The sequence below is a fragment of the Rhinolophus ferrumequinum genome, chromosome 2 (genome assembly GCF_004115265.2).
Source record: "Rhinolophus ferrumequinum isolate MPI-CBG mRhiFer1 chromosome 2, mRhiFer1_v1.p, whole genome shotgun sequence".
NCBI lineage: Eukaryota > Metazoa > Chordata > Mammalia > Chiroptera > Rhinolophidae > Rhinolophus > Rhinolophus ferrumequinum.
Genome location: NC_046285.1, coordinates 101,726,889 through 101,747,775, shown reverse-complemented (window position 1 = coordinate 101,747,775; position 20,887 = coordinate 101,726,889). Strand labels below are relative to the sequence as shown.

Genomic DNA, 20,887 nt, shown 5'->3' with positions numbered 1-20,887 from the left:
TTCCCCTCTCCCATATCAAAGTAGGCAAAGTCCAAGTTTTTAGAGCTATAAAGAAACTTCCTCAGATGAAGTAATTTGTCTGTAAGAGACACACACACGTCCCAGGTAAGCGGCAACAGACTGAAATACAGCAAAATAACACAGAAGGGAAGCTGCAGGATACTGGGGACTCCAGGTGGGGAAGGGGGCAGACCATCATCCTCCGTCACCACCTTCTCCCCACTTGGAAGTTTCCAGAGCCAAGGACTAAGGTCCTTTGTTGTTTAAATGGACACTGACAACTAATTTGGTAAGGGTCCACACAGCACCGTTAAAATGCAGATGCGCTTTTAGGACGGACAACAGAAGTGGCTGCAGTGGGGCACAGGGAGCCCAGGGAGGACTGGGTTTGACGGACGCTCCTGCCCATGGCACACCTTTCTGACTTCTTCCTGCTTGACAAGGCCCCTCATGATGGCCTGGGCCTGTCACCCACTGTGGGCCCTGAGAACGCACCACACATCCCTGCCCACAGTGGGCCCCGGCGTAACTGGTGGCTTCACTCTCCTGCCCCCTCTCCTCTCTGCTGCCCGGGCAGCCCGGCCAGCTTTCCTCCCTCAGACACACAGGGGAGGGGAGGGCCCTGGGCCCCATCGTCACATTCCCCGATTAGGGGGAACACAGTTCAAGTTCTCCCAGCAATCTGTCCAAGCCTCACCTGCCTCTAGCTACCTAGCAGCAGGGATCCCTGACAGCAGAGTTGCCAGAGATAACCTGGCAAAACTGCACCAAAAACAAACAAAAAACCCCATCCAACTACAGATCCAGAATGCTGAGAAAGTTCTCACACAGCAGCCATCGTTAGGAGGAATACAGCCCGACTGACCTCCAGGGAGCGCTCCTTTGCAAAGGGTCACCCAGTAAACACCCAGGTGGAAGCCCTTGTGGATCAGGACCCTGAGGTAACACCGCCTGACCTTTTACTACGATTCTATAATGTACATTCAAGGTGACAGCTCACGAACAGGCAGCTAGTTAGTCACGCCTATAAACACACACCTCAGGCTGAAGGGGTGCCTGTGCCCCCCACCCCATTACTACTGCACAAGGGACAGACATGTAGACCCAAATAGGGCTTCTCCATGGGTGTGGCCGGGCAAGCAAGCCCGCTCGCCAAGAACAGAGGACCCACCATGATCACCCCGGTTTGCTCAAGGGTCAACGACTACAACATACAGCTTACTCCAGCCACAGGACGTTTAAGACAATCTTTTTTCTCTGAAGAGCTGATGGCATTGCCTAAGTTTGGCCTAAGTCTCCTAAATTAGGTGATAGCCTAAGTCTCCTAAGTTTGGCGGCCCTGGTAAAGCTTTTGTCAGTCAGCAGTGAACCAGAGCATAAGTAAGAAAAAGCATCCAGTGGACATGCATTTATCAAAAGAGACAGTGTCCAGCGAAAGGTTTTTCTCTTCTCATTTCCCAATCATGGCCGCGCGTCAGAATTATTCAAGGAGGCTTGAAAGAATCCTGATGCTCAGACCACGGCCCAAGCCAATTAGGCCAGACCCCCTGGCAGGGAGATCCAGGTATCAATATTTTTGTCAGTTGTTTGAGTGATTTAAATGTGCGGCTAAGGCTGGGACGCCCTGAGCAGATGGTGCCTGACACTTTGAAATGTCTCACACTGAATGCAGCTCACGTGTGTCTTGCTACAAGTCTGCGTCATTCATCTTCCTGTTCTCTGCACTCAATCATCCCTAGTTTCCCACTTTCCCATCTAAAAGGGAGGCAAATCCTTTTCCTGGTTAACCAGATGATGAATTAAGCAACAAACTGATGCACTTTTCAAGTTCTTTTCTTTGTCCCTGCTGCTGTGAGCTAAAGAGTCTATCCTCCCATTCCTGGTCAGCCTTCCTGTCAGGCTTGGTGGGCGGGGCCCTGGACTGTCACACGGTGATTGACCGCTGCCAGATGTGGAAGCCCTCGGGTGATGTGTGTGGATAGGGAAGCCCTGAGTGCAGCACCCACATTTATAATGACTTCGTGTTCATTACGTCAGTGATACACCTCAAGCACCAGGGCATTCAGCTGTAACACCTCTTCTCCGTGTGAAGCGGCAGTGCCAGCTTCTAAGTTGGGGTTCCACCCAGTGGCCACACGAGCCCCTCACCCAGCGCCTCCTGAGCTAAGAGAAGACTCCAGGAATCACTGTCTCCTGGAGCAACAACCGCACTGTAGTCTCTTCCTAGCAGAAACTGAGAATGTCATCCTCTGAGGGACGGAGAAAGCAAAGGCAGAGGCATAAACTGCTGAGTGAAGTTGATGTTTTTGCTTTGAAAAATCTAAACAGCTAACCTACTTAGATACCAAACTGTATCTGAACAAAAATCTCAACTCTCCCTAAAAAGAAAAAAAAAAAAACAGAATAAAAATGCAAATTGAAATATGCCAAAACAGTAACAAGGGTTCCGTCTGCGGGCGGGAAGATGGGGATCTCCACCTCCAACCCGCTTTTTCTACTTTACTCTAGTTTCCTAACTTTCTAGAATGAGCATTATTACTTTTAAAATCAGAAAGCAAATTTAACAATATTCCCAAAACTAATCAACTATTTAGAAGCTAAACCTAGTAACCATTCAAACATTCTAAAATTTGGCAGAAGAAACCTTCACAAATTACTTTCCAATTCCAGCTTTAGGAGTCCACCCACGAAGGGTCTGTCATTTCACAGAAGTCTGTCAAGGGAGGACTGACTGATTTCCACACCAGGCTCCAGTTTCAGAAACTCATCAACAAGAGGATATGGTCTATTGCAATGTTCATATCTCCGAGGTACATTATATATTGACCACCGAGGAAACATATTTCTGGAGGAAAACCGGTCCGTGTATTATTATAGAACTCAATTTACTAGTGTCCATCAGGCTCCGTCTGATGCCTCTGGTCTCAGGGGTCTTTTGCTTAGGCAGCCCCTTCCCTGTGCACGTGGGGTCCCCAGACCCGGCAGCCTTCAAGCACAAGACAGGTTTCATCAAGGGTCCAGACCTGGGGCACTCCCTTCGTTTTCACCGAGTCTGCTTCGCTTTAGCTCCGGAGGATTGCCCTGAGGGTCTCCAGGCGTCTCTGAAACGTTAACAAACACAAGGTTGGGGAGACACTGAACACTTCTTTTAGTTAAGAGCTGACATTTACAAAATAAATGTTGTGCCCAAACAAGGAACTAAAGTGCCTGGCAAAGTCCTATATGCATAAGTGGAAGGATCCATACCAGTGGGTCACACCAGGGGCAATTTTGCCTCCCAAGGGACAGTGGGTAATGTCTGGTGACATTTTAGAATGTCACGAGTGGGAGGCGTGGGTACCAACATCAAAACATCCTACAATCACAGGACGGCCCCCACAACAAAGAATGATGCGGCCCAGAACGTCCGCAGTGCCAAGGTTGAAGAGCCTGACGGACACCATCTCCTGCACGTACGACCGGCTGCACCACCGGCTGCACCACCGGCCTCACCACCAGCCCCAGTGCTTTCACTGGAAGGTGGGCTCCCTACTGAGAAGAAACAGGCAGCCAGTGAGCTTAGATGATGAGTCTGGTGAGACGCTTCCTTGCTTTCTCAGAACTGACTCAAAATTTGAGGGTGGTAATTTCCAAATGAACAAAAGAGAAGGTAACGTCTTTAACTATATTAAACCAGTAACAGTGTCACTTACCTGACTGAATTTCTTCTGTGGAAGGAGTGGAAATCACACTGGTTGGTACAGAATTCAGTGGAGCGCCTGTCTTTAAGGGTATTAAGCTTATTCTCCTTGATCAATAAAGTAAAGGGGTACATGGTGAATTAGTGTCATAGGAATCGTTTGTGTATGATACCAAAGTTCACAACTACCCAAAAGGAAACATTTAAAATTTGCAGCTGATCACAGGGTACAAGGCATATGTTGATGTGCCCACTTATTTAGTAACTAAGGGTTATGTTCACGCACTAAGTTAAACCATCATATTTACAACAGTCAACTTAAACCTTAAGCAGTCATCTAAAATTTTCAAAGCCTGTGCTCTGTTACTTATCAGTGGTATGCTGAACGCCCTCCTGGACGATGCATATGTGGAAAGCTCCAAAACATAGATAATTCTTTTTTAAAATCCAGTCTTAATTTTCAACAACTGTTATGTTTTTTAAAAATTACAACTGCAAGAAGCTTGCAAGAAATTTAGAGGGGGAAAAACTTTAATACCAAAAACATTTCAAAGAACACCTTCCTATTCCCTTCCCCCACTTAAAAACAAATAGAGGGGAAAAAAATGTTGACAGAAAGAAATCAGATTCAAAAAGAGCCAAGACTCCCCCTAACCTATACATGGATCTGCAGTGAAGTCATGTGAACACAGCAGAGTTAAGACACAAAGCTTCTGTCATCTTTGTCACTGCCACCCCTTCTCGCTGGAGGCCCCCGGCCCTGGACACCTCCCAGTGCAGTTTCTGGAAGGTCAGGAGGCAGGAGATTGGTGAAGGCAGCACACAGGGCAAGAGGTAACTGCCCTCACAGCCAGACCGATGTGAGCAGGGAGCAAACATCTGACTGTCACCTGGAGACTATTTGTCATCAGACCAGACGGACTGTTCACCGGGGGCCAGTCTGCTAAACACGGCAAACACCGCCTCACAGCGTTCCTTGGATTTCCTGCCTACTGTAAAGTGCCCGTTACCTAAATAAAGGTGAGATGACCTTTTTATCCCAAGAGAACATGGTGAAGAAGGGGACACGTTTCCTGCCTGAAAGGGCTTAGACTCTTAACAGGGGAAACAGAAGCATAGGTGAAACCCTGCAATTGAACATGACGTGTTGTGACAGAGAAAAGGGCTGATGGGACATCCAAATGAGTCTTTCAGGACTCTAGTGTCACCAAGGGGAGGAGATGTCCAGGGCTTCCCGAGGAAGGTAAAGGCAGAGGCCTCCAAGGGCAGGGTGTGCTCTGAGACCCCGACTTTCAGTCGGGGGGCACATGAAGGCACAGGGCGAGTGCCGACAGTCCTGGACGGTGGGGAGACCACATCCGTCCACATGCCGTGCACACAAGTCTGGCCCTCACCAGACAGGAAGGAAACGAGGAGCCGCGTGGCGGTCTCTAAGCAAGGAAGTGGCACTCTCAGATATGAGGCCAGGAAACCTCTCTGGCAGGAGTGAAGTACGTGCCGTGTGGAATTTCACCTGCTAAAGGGTGGGGCCTTTCAGTTGGTATTTTGTTTTTCAATTGCAAAGCCAATTTCTTCTTCCATCAGAGGTTCTTACCGGGGTGTCGTCTTGCTCCAGGACTGCAGTGTGTTCAGCGTGACCCTCCGGGATGGGTGGGCTTTCAGGTGTTGACTGCCAGGCTGCAAGGTCTTCTCTTCTGAAGGGCCAGGTGCCGAGCTTCTGGCAGCAGCAGCCATTGAGGCCGTGTCCTTGGCCGCTGTGGGGGCTGGAGACGGTTTCGCCTGAGTGGGGATTGTACACGGACTGCTGGGCATTCCCTCTGCCAGTCTGGGTCCTGGCAGACACGCTTGGTGTGGCTGACTTTTAGTTTTTTTTGCTGTATCAGGAGTTCTCTCACTCAAATCTGGCTTCTCTTTCAAAGGTATTCCAAGTTCATCCTTCTCAAATGTCACGAATGAACAATAGCCATCCGTGGAAGAAATGGCCAGGAAGGCCCCATCGCTGGACCTTTGTTCCCAAAACAGGAGAGAAAGTTAGAAACTTCACCAAAGTCTATGGGCCACTCTTCACGCTCTCATTACTAGTTTAAAAAGGGAAGTTCAAGCAAAGTCACAAGCTTTGTTTGAAGGCAAAAGTCAGGGAAAAAACATGACTAAGAAAGGGTCTGTGTGGTCTCCTTCTTCACACCGTCTCCTTCCCCAACCCTGTCATGATTTTCTAAGGCGCTATAATTTTTTGGCACCGTCATCAAATGCACCTAAATAAAGGTGAGATGATCTTTGTATTCCAAGATAAAAAAAGAAAATTAAAAGAAGGAAAAAGACTTATAAAGAGTAAGAAATGGATGCTGCATGGCCAGTTGTTGTCCGAAGCTCGAGCTGGGCCTGAGGGGGCAGGGGAGGCTGGATCAGGGAACCGGGTGCTGAGGCTCTCACGTGGAAAGCGGAGCGACACCTCGGAACAGGCACGGTTCTGGGCAGCAGGGGCTCCCAGCTATGGGCTCCCGAGGGCAGCCTGCTAAGCCCCAAACGACCAGGGCCTCCCCTGAGTTTATGAGAATTACATTAACCCACGGGGCAATCTGAATGACACCAATACCCACTGATGTTACAACAGGAAGCGGTATTGTAGCAAATTAAAAATGGCTTTCCTTTTAATATTGATTCCTTTAAAAACAAAATGTAAATAAGGGCCAAAAAAGTCCTCTGTAGTAATGAAACGCTCTCAGACCCAAGGGTCCGCTCCGAGGTAACGTGCACTGTATCTCCTCCATCCGCCTTCCCTCACCACCTGCCACTCACCAGGAAATGTCACTCAGGGTGTGGTAATGGATGTTAGACACGTAACCAAAAGGGAAGAGCTGCTGGGTGTCGTAAAAGAGCACCGAGTCCTCAGAAGCCACAGCAAACACCAGGCGGTAGGGCAGGTGCACCAGCTCTCCGGACGGTCCGTCTGCGGGGGCGGGCAACCGGGACAGGAACACAAGCAAAAGCCACGTTCGTTCCCCAAGGAAACAACAAATTCCCCCGCCCAAAGCCCTCTCCCAGAGGACAAACATGACACCATTTTACGAAAGACTAGTTTGCTGTCTGCTTCATAAAAGAATTCAGTTCTTTGTATTATTTTACATATAAATGTATGAATAAAGGAGAACCATGGATGAACCAATGAGGACGCTGTGTAATGACCCAAGAATCATGGGCACCCGATGTCCAAAACCAAGAGAAAACGGGGTGTCAACAAGGCAAGTCCATCTGAGAGGTCACTTTCTTATAAGGAAAAATAAGGGTCCCATAGAAACCTTTTATAAAGAGATGTTTTGATGCTCTTTCGAGTTAATTATATTCATTCACACAAAGGATTAGAAAGTTAAAAACAATGTCTGCTTCCAGCCACGAAGTAACGCAGGCCCAATTTGTCCTCCGATTTTTTAAAACACTGAGCTGGTTGGTATCAGTCAATGATCCCTGAGAGACAGGAAGCAAGTGAGCTTAAGCGCTCGTAGCCTCAGCTCACTGCCTGGAGTTTCCGGGCCCAGCAGAAGTGGGGGAGCCCAGGCAGTGCCCAGCAGACGCCCTGCGCTGACAAGACCGAGCTGGGAGTCCTGGTTGGCCAAGGTCACCGGGGCTCACAGGATGGAGGAGCAGAGACGGGAGGGAGAGCCGCACAGGCCTGCAGGGGCCGTCTCATCTTCCGCTGAGCACTGACCACTCAGAGAATGCACGAGGAAACGACCCAGGTCTGAACCAGAACGTCGGGAAAGAAGGCAATCCCCGAAGCTCACACCGACCAGAGTGGGAAAGCTCCGATTTCACGGGCATCGCTTATACTGAGGGCTGAGCCTCAGGAGTGGGGAAATTCACCCTCGACCCTGTGATCCGCCTAACAAAGCTTAACAAACAACAGGACCCGTAGGAAGCAGAACATTTCCTGGTAACTTAACTGCGTCCCAGAATAAAGCTCAAAAATATTTGTAAAAGTAAAAAGTATACCCAGCAAACCACTAAGGTAAAATTCACAATGTCTGGCACCTAATAAAAAATTTCAGGGCACGCAGAGCAGCAGCAAAATATGACCCACAATGAGAAAAAAAATAATAAAAACCAATCTTTTGTACGTGAAGACATGAATTATGATAAAAACTGTATTCCACGTGTTTAAGAAGCAAGAGGAAAGATGGAGCATGCTGAGTAGAGATATGGAATATATAAGAGAGACCCAAATAGAACTTCTTGAGATGAAAACTACGGTGTCACAGGTGGAAAATACACTGGATGGCACCAAGGGCAGATTACAGATAGTGAACTCACAACACAAGCTATAGGACTATCCAAAATGAAACACTGAGCGGAAAAAAAACAAGTAATCAGGGCATCAGTAAGCCGTGGGATAACTTCAAAGGGCCTAACACATGTGTAGTTGGAGTCAATGAAGAAGAGAAGACATGACAAAGAAACACTTGAGAAGAAATAATGGCCGAAATCCGCCAAATTTGGAGAAAAGTTAAAAAACAAAGAAAAATCCAACTCACACATAATTTTACTGCATAAAAAAATCAATAATGAATGACATTCAACCTGCTTTATTCCGTTAAAGTTGCTTTAAACAAAGAAAGTGAGTTCCGGACCATGCAAACAACTTGACATATTTTGGTAGCACTAGTCTTTGCTCCAGCTCTTAAGAGTAACTAAACTGGACCAAACCCACATACTCATCTTTCCCCACCAGATAAAGTACAAGTCACCGCCCTACCCTGGTAACCTGACTCAGAAAATATAACATAACCTCCGCGGACGCGACGTACCTGTTTCCATCACCGGCCTCAACTCAAAGTAGACCGGACAGCAGCGGACAGCAAGGGTCGCTTTTCCAGGATACGGAAGGTGAGCAATAGGCCTGAACATGAATCATAATTTTAGAAAAAGGCGCCGTTACTTAACAAAAGAAAAAAGGGTAAACGTTTCAAATAGTTCTTCAATTCCATACCTTTTAAGGTTTTTCCTGGAGAAAATATAAGTTGTGTTCGTTACGTTTTCACCAGATTCCACGCATCCGGCTGGGGAAGCAGGGAAAGGGAGGGAGAGGAAGGAAAGGCAATGTTTTATTAAACTGTTCACCAGCAAAAACTCAAGAGAATCCAATCTGGCTTGTAAAATAATTTCCCCAAAAGATGTGTATCCCCTGGACAATGTTTTTGTGACTAAGGACAAATACAAGCACAGTCTGTGCTCAGCCCTTACTCTGGTTCTGCCCACCTGTCCTCTCACCTGAGTGTCATCTCACCTGAGGGGCTCGGCTGCCCCCGGAACCACTTCCGGATCTGGGCAAGAAGAACTTCAAGTGGGAGCCCCTGCTACAGAAGACCTTGGCCTGAGAATCCAGCTGAAGCGCTGGGACTACATCCCCAGATCTCTCCCCTGGATTCTGACCTCAGTTGTCAGCCAAAGGCCGAGACTCGGGCCTTTTCCCATCTGCCTGATGGAGCCAGGAGGCCGCCAGGAGTCCTAGCTCTCTGCTGAAATCTCCAGCCCCTGCAGAAGCTGACTTTGCCCTGGGGAGCCGCCCACGCTTGAGAGCTCATCTCCACTCACCCCAGCACGTACTTAAAACCAGGTCAGACCCTGCCAGAGGACCGTCAAACCCAGTTGCTCTTGGGAACATCTCCCCGTCCTAAGTGGAAATTTCTTGCTACATATGCACATATGTAATCTTACACGTGACCATTTGGTATCTACTGGGAAGGGCAGGAGACAGTATCAGCAGTCCTCCTCAGTCCCCATCTCACCCCACCCTTCTCCCCCAGGTATTCACGCTGACATACCTCTATGTCATTTTTATATGTCCTCCCTGCTCACAGAATCATTACAACCAGTTATAACTGAACTGCATATATAGGCATACGGTGGGTTTTTTCAGTTTCTTTTACAAAATGGAGTATTATTTAGACTTTTCTTTATTTTGCTTTTCTTAGCCAACTGCTCACAAAAGTTAACTTGGATAGCATTGATGCATTTTTTTTTTCTTTTCCTCTCCCATCCTCAGTTCTCCTCCTCTTACATTTTATTTTTATTCTTATTTTTGCCTTTGTCCTACATCCACACATTATATCTGATGCTGGCACTCACTCTGGAGGTAATACAGAGGTTACAACCCTCCGACCAGAGTCCTGATAAGGCCCTGGCTTTGTGAAACTCACCTGGTGTGAGGAGCAAAGATCCGTCAGGAGTGAAGCTGAGTCTGCGAAAGAACGACTTCATGCTGTCATCGTGAAACATCCGGTAACTTCTTGCCTGTGGCACAAAGTTCAAACATTATTCCAAATCTTTCCATTCACAATCAAGGCTTACCAATTCTTAGATATTTTTCTTTATGTGTTACCACTTATTACTGACATAATAATGAAACTAAAAGACATTAGAAACCAAATAATCATGCAGGCCTGCAAGAGTAATCACTCATGAACTGATCACCTCTTTGTTAAGGAAAGCTGTGTGTGTATGTGTACGTGTCTATATGTGTTTGCGTGGTTCTACGATCAGTTTTAAAAAACCTCTGGAAGAACTCACACCACACTGTCAACAATGATTTGTGGGGGGATGAGACTGGGAGAAAGCAGGAAGACGACCAGGCGTCCTTGGCTTGTGATCTGTGTGTATCCATGTAGAATTTCCAACTGAAGGAATACTTTAAAAATACAGAGTTGATTACTAAACTGTTAACCATATTATCTTTTCAAACAACATGTCTTGAACATCCGTGTGAAAGCTTCTGCTACCATTTACCAACACTTTACGAACATGAAGACTTGAATTCTCAAGAATCCAAGGAAGCATTATTGCTCGCATTACAAAGTGTATGACATCACAGGGTCGGCCCACTCACACCCACACGGCCTTCACCTGCCGCCTTGGGCTGGATTGGCACATCCCTTTTTCTTCCAGTAACCGAATTGCTCCCTTTTGCCTAACTGCCTGCCTCAGTAGTTTTGATTCCTCCATGACCAGGTCCTATTTTCATTCACCAGTTCTTGCTAAGATCAAAATCCTTCCTATTCCTGAACACCAGCCCATCGGCTGGGTCCCTGCTGTCTGCTACGGGAGTTCTCCATCTACCTGCCAAGACGGTGTACTGCCTGCTGCTGGATGACCCACACACCTGCCTTCCTGTGCCTAGTGCTGGCACCCTCCTAGCTCGGCTGTGCTCAACCCTCACTACACCTTGGAATCCCGGAGGCCCTGCCTACCTCAAGCCACACAAATCATACCTCAGGGGTGGGGCCTGGGCCCCACAGTTTTTAATGCTTCCCACGTCACTCCACAGTGCAGCCAGAGTTGGAAACCACTATCCTCCATCATCAGCTCTCCCCGGGCCCCCCCATGTCCCCATTTCCAGAAAGACCAGGCCACCATGCTAACTGAGCCCTGACTGTCAGAAAGGAAATCTCACTGTGGTTCAGGTGTCGGGTCCTTGAGACAGTGATTTAGCTGCAAGACACAGAGGAGCCCACGGCTTCCAAAGTCTCAGGTAAAGTACCACTACAATGGGATGCCAAAATATTTCATACCTCTCCTTCAGCCCCTACTCCAGACAACATTTTTGAAACATTAAAAGCCACACGTTTCTTCTGGATGCTGTATACCCTCAGGATCCTAAATAAATAAGAAAAGTCAGATTTATCTCTTCTAGTAAATGAATTATGCTCCCCATAAACACAATCTACTAACAAAACTGAAGATCGCTTAAACGATTTTCGGCCTGTGAAATCATTTTCCAATGACTTTCCCATTTAACTGAGTAATGATGACAGAAGCGAGTATTAACAATGAAAAAGGTACCACTAATGAAGTGGAGAAAGAGGTCATCATTTCACTTTTTTACGAATGTTTCAACTTCTCAAGTAATAAGTACTTCAGGCCAGGCCTTATTTTTCAGGTCATGGACGTCTGGCCCAGAGGCAATTTGTGTGACTGTGGTGAAGTTTATTTTTTATTTTGTGTTGAACAGTCTCATCCTCAGGGACTTGCAAGAGTAAGGAAAATACCAGCAGGTAACTTTGGCTGCTGGTAACTCACATCAGTCCCACTAGCTAATCAGACTCTTTCACTCTTGATGGCCTGAATAAAACACATATTTCAGAAATCACATTTGAAATGTAACAAAAGAGCTTATGAAAAATGCGCACTAACTCTTCCATCTTGCTTTCATTCCAGGGCCATCTGAAATTAAACTTGCTGCAATTAAAAGTAGTTAGATAAATATTCAAAATGTCTATTCTGACTGATGAGTAACACACCAGGCACCTCTGATATACGTTTTTAATTCTTTGTTCCAAGAACACAATTTAATGCAATAATACCAGTCAGTACACATATCAGGTAAGTCCTCCTTTCAAAAGGGACAAAAGATTTTACATTAATTTAAATGAAGGCATTAAAAAATCGCTGTATTAGTAAACTGTAATAAAAAAATGAAATAAATAGTCCAACCCTACCACTAGGTGCCTCGATTGCTTACGTCGTATTCACACAAGACTTTTCTTTAAAAGTTGCCCATGAAATTTAAATTCAAGTCAAAGCTCTTTCTGCATTCACTCACCCATTCAATAAAGATTTACTAAGTACTAATTTCATGTAAGGCACTTACCCTGTTGAGTTTTTTATTTTTCTTATGTTGTAAGAATAACAGTAAAACAAAAGGCTTTATATCAAACCAAGAACAAAAGAATCAAAGCAAGACATGGTTTATCGTGGTTAAGTTGTGATAAAATACTTCTGCAGAAAATTTCAAGTAAATAGACATAAAGACAACGTGCCCAATACTAACGCACCTGTCACAGCTCAAGGTAGCAACATACAGACCCAAAGGATCCCAGGCCACTCCTTGTACGTAACTTTTATGTTCATTAAAAATTGAGATCTTTTGTCCTAGAGGAAAAAGCACACAGCAGCATTACCAAAACCTACCCAAGCACGAACGAAGTACAATTTAAGTATTACTGCCTTTGTAGCATTCCGTCATTTGGCTGGCAGTAACTGGGACTGTGTCAGGCTCTGGGGACACCAAGATGACTTCACACACCCTCACTGCCAAGGCACTCACATCTTAATGGTGGAGACAGGCCCACCGACAGGCAAGCACACTGCAGCCTGATCCAGTGTACTTACAATAGAGGGGAGGCTAACAAAGCAGCAGGTGAGGGTCAAGGGGACAAGGGGGGCCCAGTTCTCCAGGTCAGGCAGGATGAAGGCCAGTGAAGGGGGAAAGGAGGTATTCTAAGCCAGCCCATGGGGGAAAAGCCAGCTGAGGCACGTGGCGCAATGAAGTAACTGAGAACTGCTAGTGCGTAAGGTGAGAGCCAACACGGCAAGGCGAGGAGGAACGGAGGTATGCGGCAGGAACCCTGCGGACAAAGAAAAGGCGCTGGGTGTTCAGTGTGGCTAAGAGGGACGCTGAGAGGAAGTGATCTGATTATAAGGATGAAACCTAGGTGTTTGGAAAGAGCACAGGAAGTGTTACTAGTTAGGAGGTGGGAGTAGCCGGGTGAGAGATGAGGGCCGGAACCAGAATGGCGCTAATAGGGGTGGATGGACAAGGGACTTGGGGGAAACAGAAGAAAAAACCAGGAGCACAGAAACATGACCTGAATAAAAAGAGGAGGGAGTTATGAAGCTTTGGCCATTCTAGAAAGGAACAAAAAGAACCTCTTTTCTCAAGAGTGCTCAGCCCTCACTCTCTCCCACCGTTCTCCCCTCCCATTCACTCAGCTCTCTGCACTGGCTTCCCCTCCCACGCCTGCTAAAACTGCTACGTGGTACATAGGTTTGGGGCAAACTTGCCTGCCTCTTTTCCTTCTTGAAACGCTTTTCAGGGAGTCTGCTGAGATGAAGGTGGCTGGGGGTGAAGAGGGCTGACGGTAACCTGTAGTGGTTTGGGGGAGCTGCCGGGGAGAAGAGGAGAGGGATCTGACTTCCCAAGTGAAAGGGGGTGGGGACCCTGAGACCCCACCTGAGGTTGGTGAGGGTGGACTGTAGTGGCCCAGCCTGCCGGGTGGCAGGTTTTTAACCAGCTGTGCTCAGCCTGACTAGGAAACTAAAGGGAACTGAACAGCGATCCTGGGTTGGGGGTTGTCTTGGTGGGTAAGATAGACGAAAAGGGCCCGAGGGGATGGAAGATGTTCATAAACGATCATTTTGGGGAGCAAGCTGGATAGAGAAAATAGCAGAGGCCAGAAGGGGCTCACAGACCAGGAAACACAGGGCTCGGGGGACCCAAAGGCTCTAGGAAGAAAAAGAAAACGTAAAGGTGTAAGCAAACTAACGGAGATGGTTCTGATGGGAGAGGGGGACACTTGGCTTAAGACGTCACTGATAGAGCAGTTAAAATGACAGAGTTCTTCTAAGAAGCCCAGAACTGTGGACTGACACGACATGACAACTGTGGATGAAGCACATGTTCTTTTGAAAAGTGCTCTCTTGAAGTTTTTGACTCAAACTTTGGAGGAACTAAGGTGATCGTTAATACAAGGAATCACAACATGTGGAATTCCTTAAATAAAAATTTATTGACTTTAAATAATTTTGCCTATGTTACACATAATAAAAGAAAAACAAAGAAAAAGAAAAAAAGAAAAAAGAAAAACAAACAAAAAAAAGGCAGAGGTCTAGGACGTGACCTGATTTCCACTCCCAGTTCCCATCTCAGGAAATGGCACCAATATCCACCTGGCTGTCAAAAACCTTGGAGTTACAGCCAATGCATCAAATCCTGTCAGCCCTTTCTTCAAATTATATCCCAACCAAACCCTTTCCTTTCTCACCCGTTCCATCACCAGCACCCTAGCCCAAGCCATTACCAGCTCTCCCCTGCATTACTCCTCAGATGCTAAACCACTAACAGGTTCCCTCGCTATCGCTTGTGTTCTCCTAGGATCAATTTACCACGTGCCACCCACAGACATCTTTTCTAAAACAGAAATATAATCCAGCTACTCTCTTGCTCAAAACCCTTCAGCAGCACGTTACACTTGGGACACAATGTGAAACCCTCTCCATGGTCTACAACCCCGTGTCCTGGCCCGCCCACCCCCATCCTCCGCTTCTCCCTTCCCCCCGCTCCAGTACACTATCCATGTCCTTCATGCAGGGCCTCTGCCCTCGCTGTTCCCACGGGCTGGAACGCTCTTCCCCAGAGTGACACACATGGCTTGCTCCCTGACTTCATTCAGGTCGCTGTTCAAAGACCACGTGCTCAGACAGCCTTCCCTGATCACCCTGCCCCTGTCCCACCCCATCACAGCAGCCACCCCTGCCTGACATCATACCAGTCCGGGTATTTGTCTAACAGAATGTAGCCACTTCGTATATTTTTCCAGCACCTGCAATAGTGCCCAGCACGCTGGCAAAGTTCCAGCATTACAGCTGGCTTCAGGGGGGCGCTGGGTGGACTGGCCACACAGACATGGAAATTATCCAGGACAATGGCCAGCTTTAGGGACGAGAAGAAGACAGTGACACTGGTCCTCCATTTTGCAGAATGTCAGGGACTAATTAGAAAGCGCGTGACGGAGATGAGGCAAGATGGAGGATGGGTTAGCTGGACGGCATGGTACTCAAAGGACAGACTTTTACGGAGAGGATGAAGACGAGACGACGCTGGTGGCGGCAGGGACCCTACCAGGGCACCTGGCTTGTGGGAGAATTAGAAGCCTGTACCACGGAGGAAAGCAGAGGAAGAGGCTGGGAGAAAGCACAGAGCAGAGTGAGTAAAAGGCCTGCAGGGCTGGACATCAACGCCGCTGGCCTTTGGAATTTCACGCTCTTTTTACACTGTAATTTCTCAGTGTGTACGTCTGCCCAGCTAGAGAGCAGGTTCTCGAAAAGCTGTGAGGTGTGCTGGGCTTTCTTTGATCGTCTAAAATGGAAAGCTGATCCTACCTACCCTGACACGCAGATTTCAGTGCCCCCATTAGTTGTGACTTGCTGACCTTCCCAAGATCCTAAGCTCCACGAAGGCAGGGATCAGCCCTGCCCCCATCAGGGACGCATCCCCAGGCCTGTGGGACCCACCTTGCTCTGGCACCAGTCACTCACGACACCACTGCTAAGCCTCATACACTCTGCCTGGGACCCTAAAACTGAGCTGGATCGTGGCATGTGGGCGAATCCCTAACCTGTCGTGCCAAACACCTATTTTAGCTCACTAAAGACACTCTTCTTACTCCTTTAAAGACAATGGGGGCAGTCTTTTTAGACACTTAAAATATTCCTTCCCCTGATAGTAACAAAAACATATAGCTACCTTTACTGACATCCCATATGATGGCGGTGTTATCCACGGAGGCAGAAGCCATGAAATTCCCATCAGATGCCCAGCAAATATCATACACATCTTCTAGGTGGCCCCTAGAATCCGAAGAGGAAAAAGATGGGAGAAGGGAGAGGAAAAACTATCAAAAATGTACAGGCAAACTCAGGGACCACACATTAGAACGGGATATTAGAAATTTCCATTGGGAACTGTATTCGCTATAGCTACACTCCACTACCTTCAAGGATAGTTGTAGCTTTAAAACAGACTCAATTTTACTAAGGGAAATTGTACAGCAGAAACTAAGAAAATCCATTTTAATCATGCTTTTCTCTTTTAAAGCTCTTCTCTCTTATTTCTTTCTTGCATAAGTCAAAGTTTCAAGCAAGATCTGGAAGTCAGAGTGCGTTTCAGGCAGAGGCACTGAGGGCAGGACCACGCCCACAGCCCCCCCCAGGGTACCTCAGGGTTTTCACCACCGTCCAGTTCTCCTTATTCAGCTGAGCCTCATCCTCATCCTGAAAAGCAACCTGCTCGGGCTCCTTGTTATCATTCACCTTCCACAACAGAATGACAGCATCTGTGGAGTGAGTCAAGTCAAGGTGAGCGGTGCTTCTGAAGGCATATCATCGCCTCCACAGCTAAGGCACTGGCAAACAGACCAGCTGGCAGGGAGGAGCTGGGCCTCCTCACGATGCCCACCTGACCTGTCAAGGACAGGCACTAGGTAGCTGATAATTTGTAGCTGTGACTTCTCTGGGGCGGGAATGGAAGCGGGGTGGGGGTGCCAGGCCCCAGCTTTGTTCCCTGGTCCCCTGTAGCCTGCAGAAGTGTTCAGTGAAGGGAAAGGCGGGAGTGGATACAAGTGGGGAGCTCTAAAACGACAATTAAAGAAAAAGAAGCCATGCTCTATTATAGCACACCCCTTCACGTCTGGAGTTTTAGGGCATTAAGTAATATTTATGTTGTTCAATAGACACGATGGCCACAAGGATTGACTTCTCAGAATGCAGACAAGAAAAACAGGTTTGCCTATAGAACTAAAACTCCAAAATCAAACTTATGCCAGATCAGAGCTATACAAAGTCACCTGAAACAGAAGGGTCCCAAGGCCAGCAAAACACCACTGCAAAGCGACTGACTACATTAACAAATCTAAAGGCATAACCTATAAATGACTGAATAGGAAAAAAAAACAACAGCAAAGAGCCACCAACACAAGAGTTGGCAGATCGTTCCTAGCTGCGTACTTTTAGCAAGTCACTTAATGCCTCAGTTTCCTCACCTGTAAAATGGGGATAACAGGATACCTACCTCAGAAGGCTATTTGAGGATTAAATGAGTACATATGCATAAAGCACTCACAACACAATGCCTGGCACATGGAGAGCCCATAGATGTGTCAGCTATTGAGATCACGGACACATCAGATACCTTAGCTTGATGTCATCAATTGTCTGAGTCCTCTGACTCCCACGTTCTGTTCTGACTCCACACTCACCACAAAACCTGACCGTGCCCTGGCTTCCCTTTGAGGAACGCCTGCAGGAGGAGAGTGAATGAAATGGTTGGCTATGTGGACACCTGCGGTCTCATTTTAAATTAACTGGAAGCCTGGGAGTTTGGCTGAGAGAAGACTGGCCCCACAGATGGACGCTCTCCACATGCTGACTAACAACAGCAGGTTTCTGAGCCAAAGGACTTTGTATAACGAGTGCTGGCGAGACCTTTCTGATCTCGCCGGAGCCAGCCCACTGGCCTCCCCAGGTGGTGTTCCCCACTCACCACCTCTCCCCTCCCAGGACATCATGGCACTGAATCTAATAACCAGGTCTCTTTTCCTCCTGTAAACAAAATCTGAGATTTTTGTTTTATTTTGTACTGACTTCTAGAATGTTCTATTGTTAAAGCATGGTAAAAAGATTTACTTTTTCTGTATAGTCTGAAGAGTGAAGATAGAGAATATATAAAATGGAGTCCCTTTAACCAAGGTGTTAAAATTATTAACGTTATGAAGGTTGAGGCATGAGGAAGGACTATTCTTGTTGTACCTAGCCTAGAAACTCAAACTTTTTTAACTTTCCAGTCCTGTCAATGCCTGGATATTCATCTGAATATACACCAGACCTCCAGATAACTTTCTGATCGCCCACTAAAGGACTCATATATCCAGGCCACCATACATCCAGTATCCAGACTGCCAGGCATGACCAAACCTCATGGTGCACATCCTCTAGCCCACCTGACATCCATCAGCCAGACTGCCAGACACCTGAGTGACAACCGTCCTGGACCAATCCTAGGCCTGAGAAGGCAGGACTGAGAATTCTCAAGAATGTACTTTTGGGGCGGCAGGGTGGCTCAGTTGGTTAGAGCGCGAGCTCTCAACAAGGTTGCCGTTTTGATTCCTGCATGGGATGGTGGGCTGCGCCTCCTGCAACTAAAGATTGAAAATGGCGCCGGGACTTGGAGCTGAGCTGCGCCCTCCACAACTAGACTGAAGGACAACGACTTGACTTGGAGTTGATGGGCCCTGGAGAAACACACTGTTCCCCAATAAAAATTAAAAAAAAAAAAAACCCTAACCCATTTTAAAAAAAAAGAATGTACATTTGACTTCTCTTTCCATTTTGGAACACTCCTGGGATTTTGCCTAGCTTTGTTCCCAGTGTGCCAACTCTAAGACCCTTGAATAAAGCTCTATCATTTATTTGTAGCCAAAGCCTCCAGACTCTTTCTGAGTTTGCTCAACAAGTTTTATGCCATTTAAGTAAAAGCAGAAAGTAGGAATCAATCTACTTCTCCCAAACAATTTACAGGGCCATTTGGACAATAGTCCCTAAGCCAATTAATTGTACGGAAACATGGAAGAGACTGTGACCACTTACATATACTAAACTAACAATCAAGCCCAGATAGAACAGTTGCCTTGGGACTCTGACAGAATGGTAAACACCTTCCTACTTGCCTGCAAACCAGCCCAGTGGGAAAGGGGCCATTTTCAAATAGGTCTTCTCAGCTTAAGCTTGTTGTCCTCCACCCATGCCTGCTCCCCAGAACATTATTTCACTAACCTATTTCAATAATAGATTGAGAACGTCAAGCAACCTCTAAAATAAAAAAGCCATCTAAGCTCAAATCTCACTATTTAACACGTGACACCTGGGTATGTGTTTTCTAAAGAGTTTTGAAGTGCAATACTCACCATCTCCTCCCGATGCTAAAATTTCCCCACTTGGAGAAAAACGCACGACATTGACAACTTTGGTATGGCGAGCAAGATTGGACAAAAATTCAACAATGGCCTTTCCATCTGGTCCTTTTTCTACCTTCCAGATCTGTTGGTACCAAAACATTCATTCAGAGAAACACAGAGTGAGCACCTACCATAAGATGCATACTAAAACAGTACTACGCTTACTTTCAGGGTGGAAACTTAGTTTTTCTTTTGCAACATAAAATGAAGAAACTTCTTTCTGAAACAAACCCATGGTCCCACTGCCTGTAGTCTTCCCTCCTATCTCTTTCTAGCGCAGACTCTTCCCCAATAGGAATCTGGCTCAGGATTTTAAAATAATGGGCGTCCAGTTATGTCAATCTAAGAAATATTACCCAAGGAAGAAATCTGCTTTCTTTTGCTTTCATTGTTCACTCAAGACCCGGAGAACCTATCCCTCTGGACTAGATGAGGAAGTAGTTTGAGTTGCATAACATCAGTTTTACATAAAAGATTGGAGAATGCTGCTTCACTGGTGCTTCTCTGTGCCTTTCTATCTCTGCCAGATTTACCCTAACAGTGGTGTCCACCCCTGCGGACGCCAGTTTGTGGATCCTCCCGGCCGCGCCATGCTGGAAGTCCAGGCTGTACACAGGTTCCTTGTTGTGCCAGGCTATTTCACAAGTGATGACTTTCATCCTCCTGAGTCTTGAAGGGGCAACAATATTCCTCGCACACCGTTCTATTTCCAGACAGGAAAGCTGAAAATCGTTGGAAATGGATATAGCAGGAAAGGACAAAGATTTGTGTACCTGTGTTGATACACCTTGAATCCCCCAGGTGTATTCAACATTTATTATGAACCAGGAATCCTGCTAAAACATTAAAACGGTAAGCTGTACTGGGAAAGGATGTTAATGTTGACCTGTGACGTAACACCTTGCGAGTTCTACCTCGCCTGTTAAATCTGTTCTGCTGCTACCGAAAAGCAAAAAGGAACCCTCAGGCAGAGAAGTTAAAGGGGCTGGGGCTGGCTGCGCAACCGCCCCCCCCCTTAGTGGGGATTGGCGAGCGCGCCTGGAGAACCAGGGGCCGGGTCCTCCAGGGGAGGGGGCTGTGCGGAGGGGGACGCAGTAGTAGGGTGCGACCCGGAGGAGGAGACCCGGGCCGCTGGACACCCACACTTCCCAGGAGCCCGGACGCCCGTGGGAGGGAGCTGTTCGGGGGAGGGGCCCCAGAGGGACAGGGCGGCCAAGGGGGAGGTGGGGGCTGCCGGGTAAAGGGTCCGCAGAGGGAGGGAGCCGCGGCCGCGGGGGGAACCCCACTTCCCACAGTCGGGGCCTCCCAGGGCAGAGGACCCGCCCTTCCCAGGCCTCGCGGGACAGGGCGGTCTGCCGGGGAAGCCAAGAGCGGGTTTAGCTGGGAGACCACGCGGGGCAGGGGCCTTGGCGGGAACTGGCCGCCTAAACGCGCGCCGCTCTGGAGCTATCCCGGGCCCCTGCAGCCTGCCCTCGGCGAGAGTCTCTCGCTCCCGCCCCGCCCGGACCGGAGACCCAAGGGGACAAGCAAGCCAGATCCGCAGAAAACATACCTGCAGGGACGCGTCCAATTCAGCAGCGCCTTGGCGCGCGCGGTTTCCCGCGCGCCGCAGGCCGCGCCCCCGAGTGGGCGGGGCTTCAGGACGCCC

At 47.6% G+C, this 20,887-nt stretch overlaps 1 protein-coding gene across 1 annotated transcript; it reads right to left on the bottom strand.

Moving 5' to 3' along the window:
• Nucleotides 1-1,128: 1,128 nt before the first annotated feature.
• On the bottom strand, nt 1,129-20,856 carry CHAF1B (chromatin assembly factor 1 subunit B). The gene is made up of 14 exons (XM_033121607.1): nt 20,792-20,856; nt 19,773-19,961; nt 19,189-19,321; nt 16,446-16,563; nt 15,975-16,078; nt 12,505-12,601; nt 11,242-11,326; nt 9,874-9,967; nt 8,664-8,733; nt 8,482-8,573; nt 6,479-6,629; nt 5,274-5,684; nt 3,693-3,787; nt 1,129-3,101 (listed from the first exon to the last, which is right to left on the bottom strand). The coding sequence occupies exons 2-14, from the start codon at nt 19,896-19,898 to the stop codon at nt 3,010-3,012; spliced, it is 1,668 nt and encodes a 555-aa protein (XP_032977498.1). The 5' UTR covers nt 19,899-19,961; nt 20,792-20,856; the 3' UTR covers nt 1,129-3,009.
• Nucleotides 20,857-20,887: the final 31 nt, after the last annotated feature.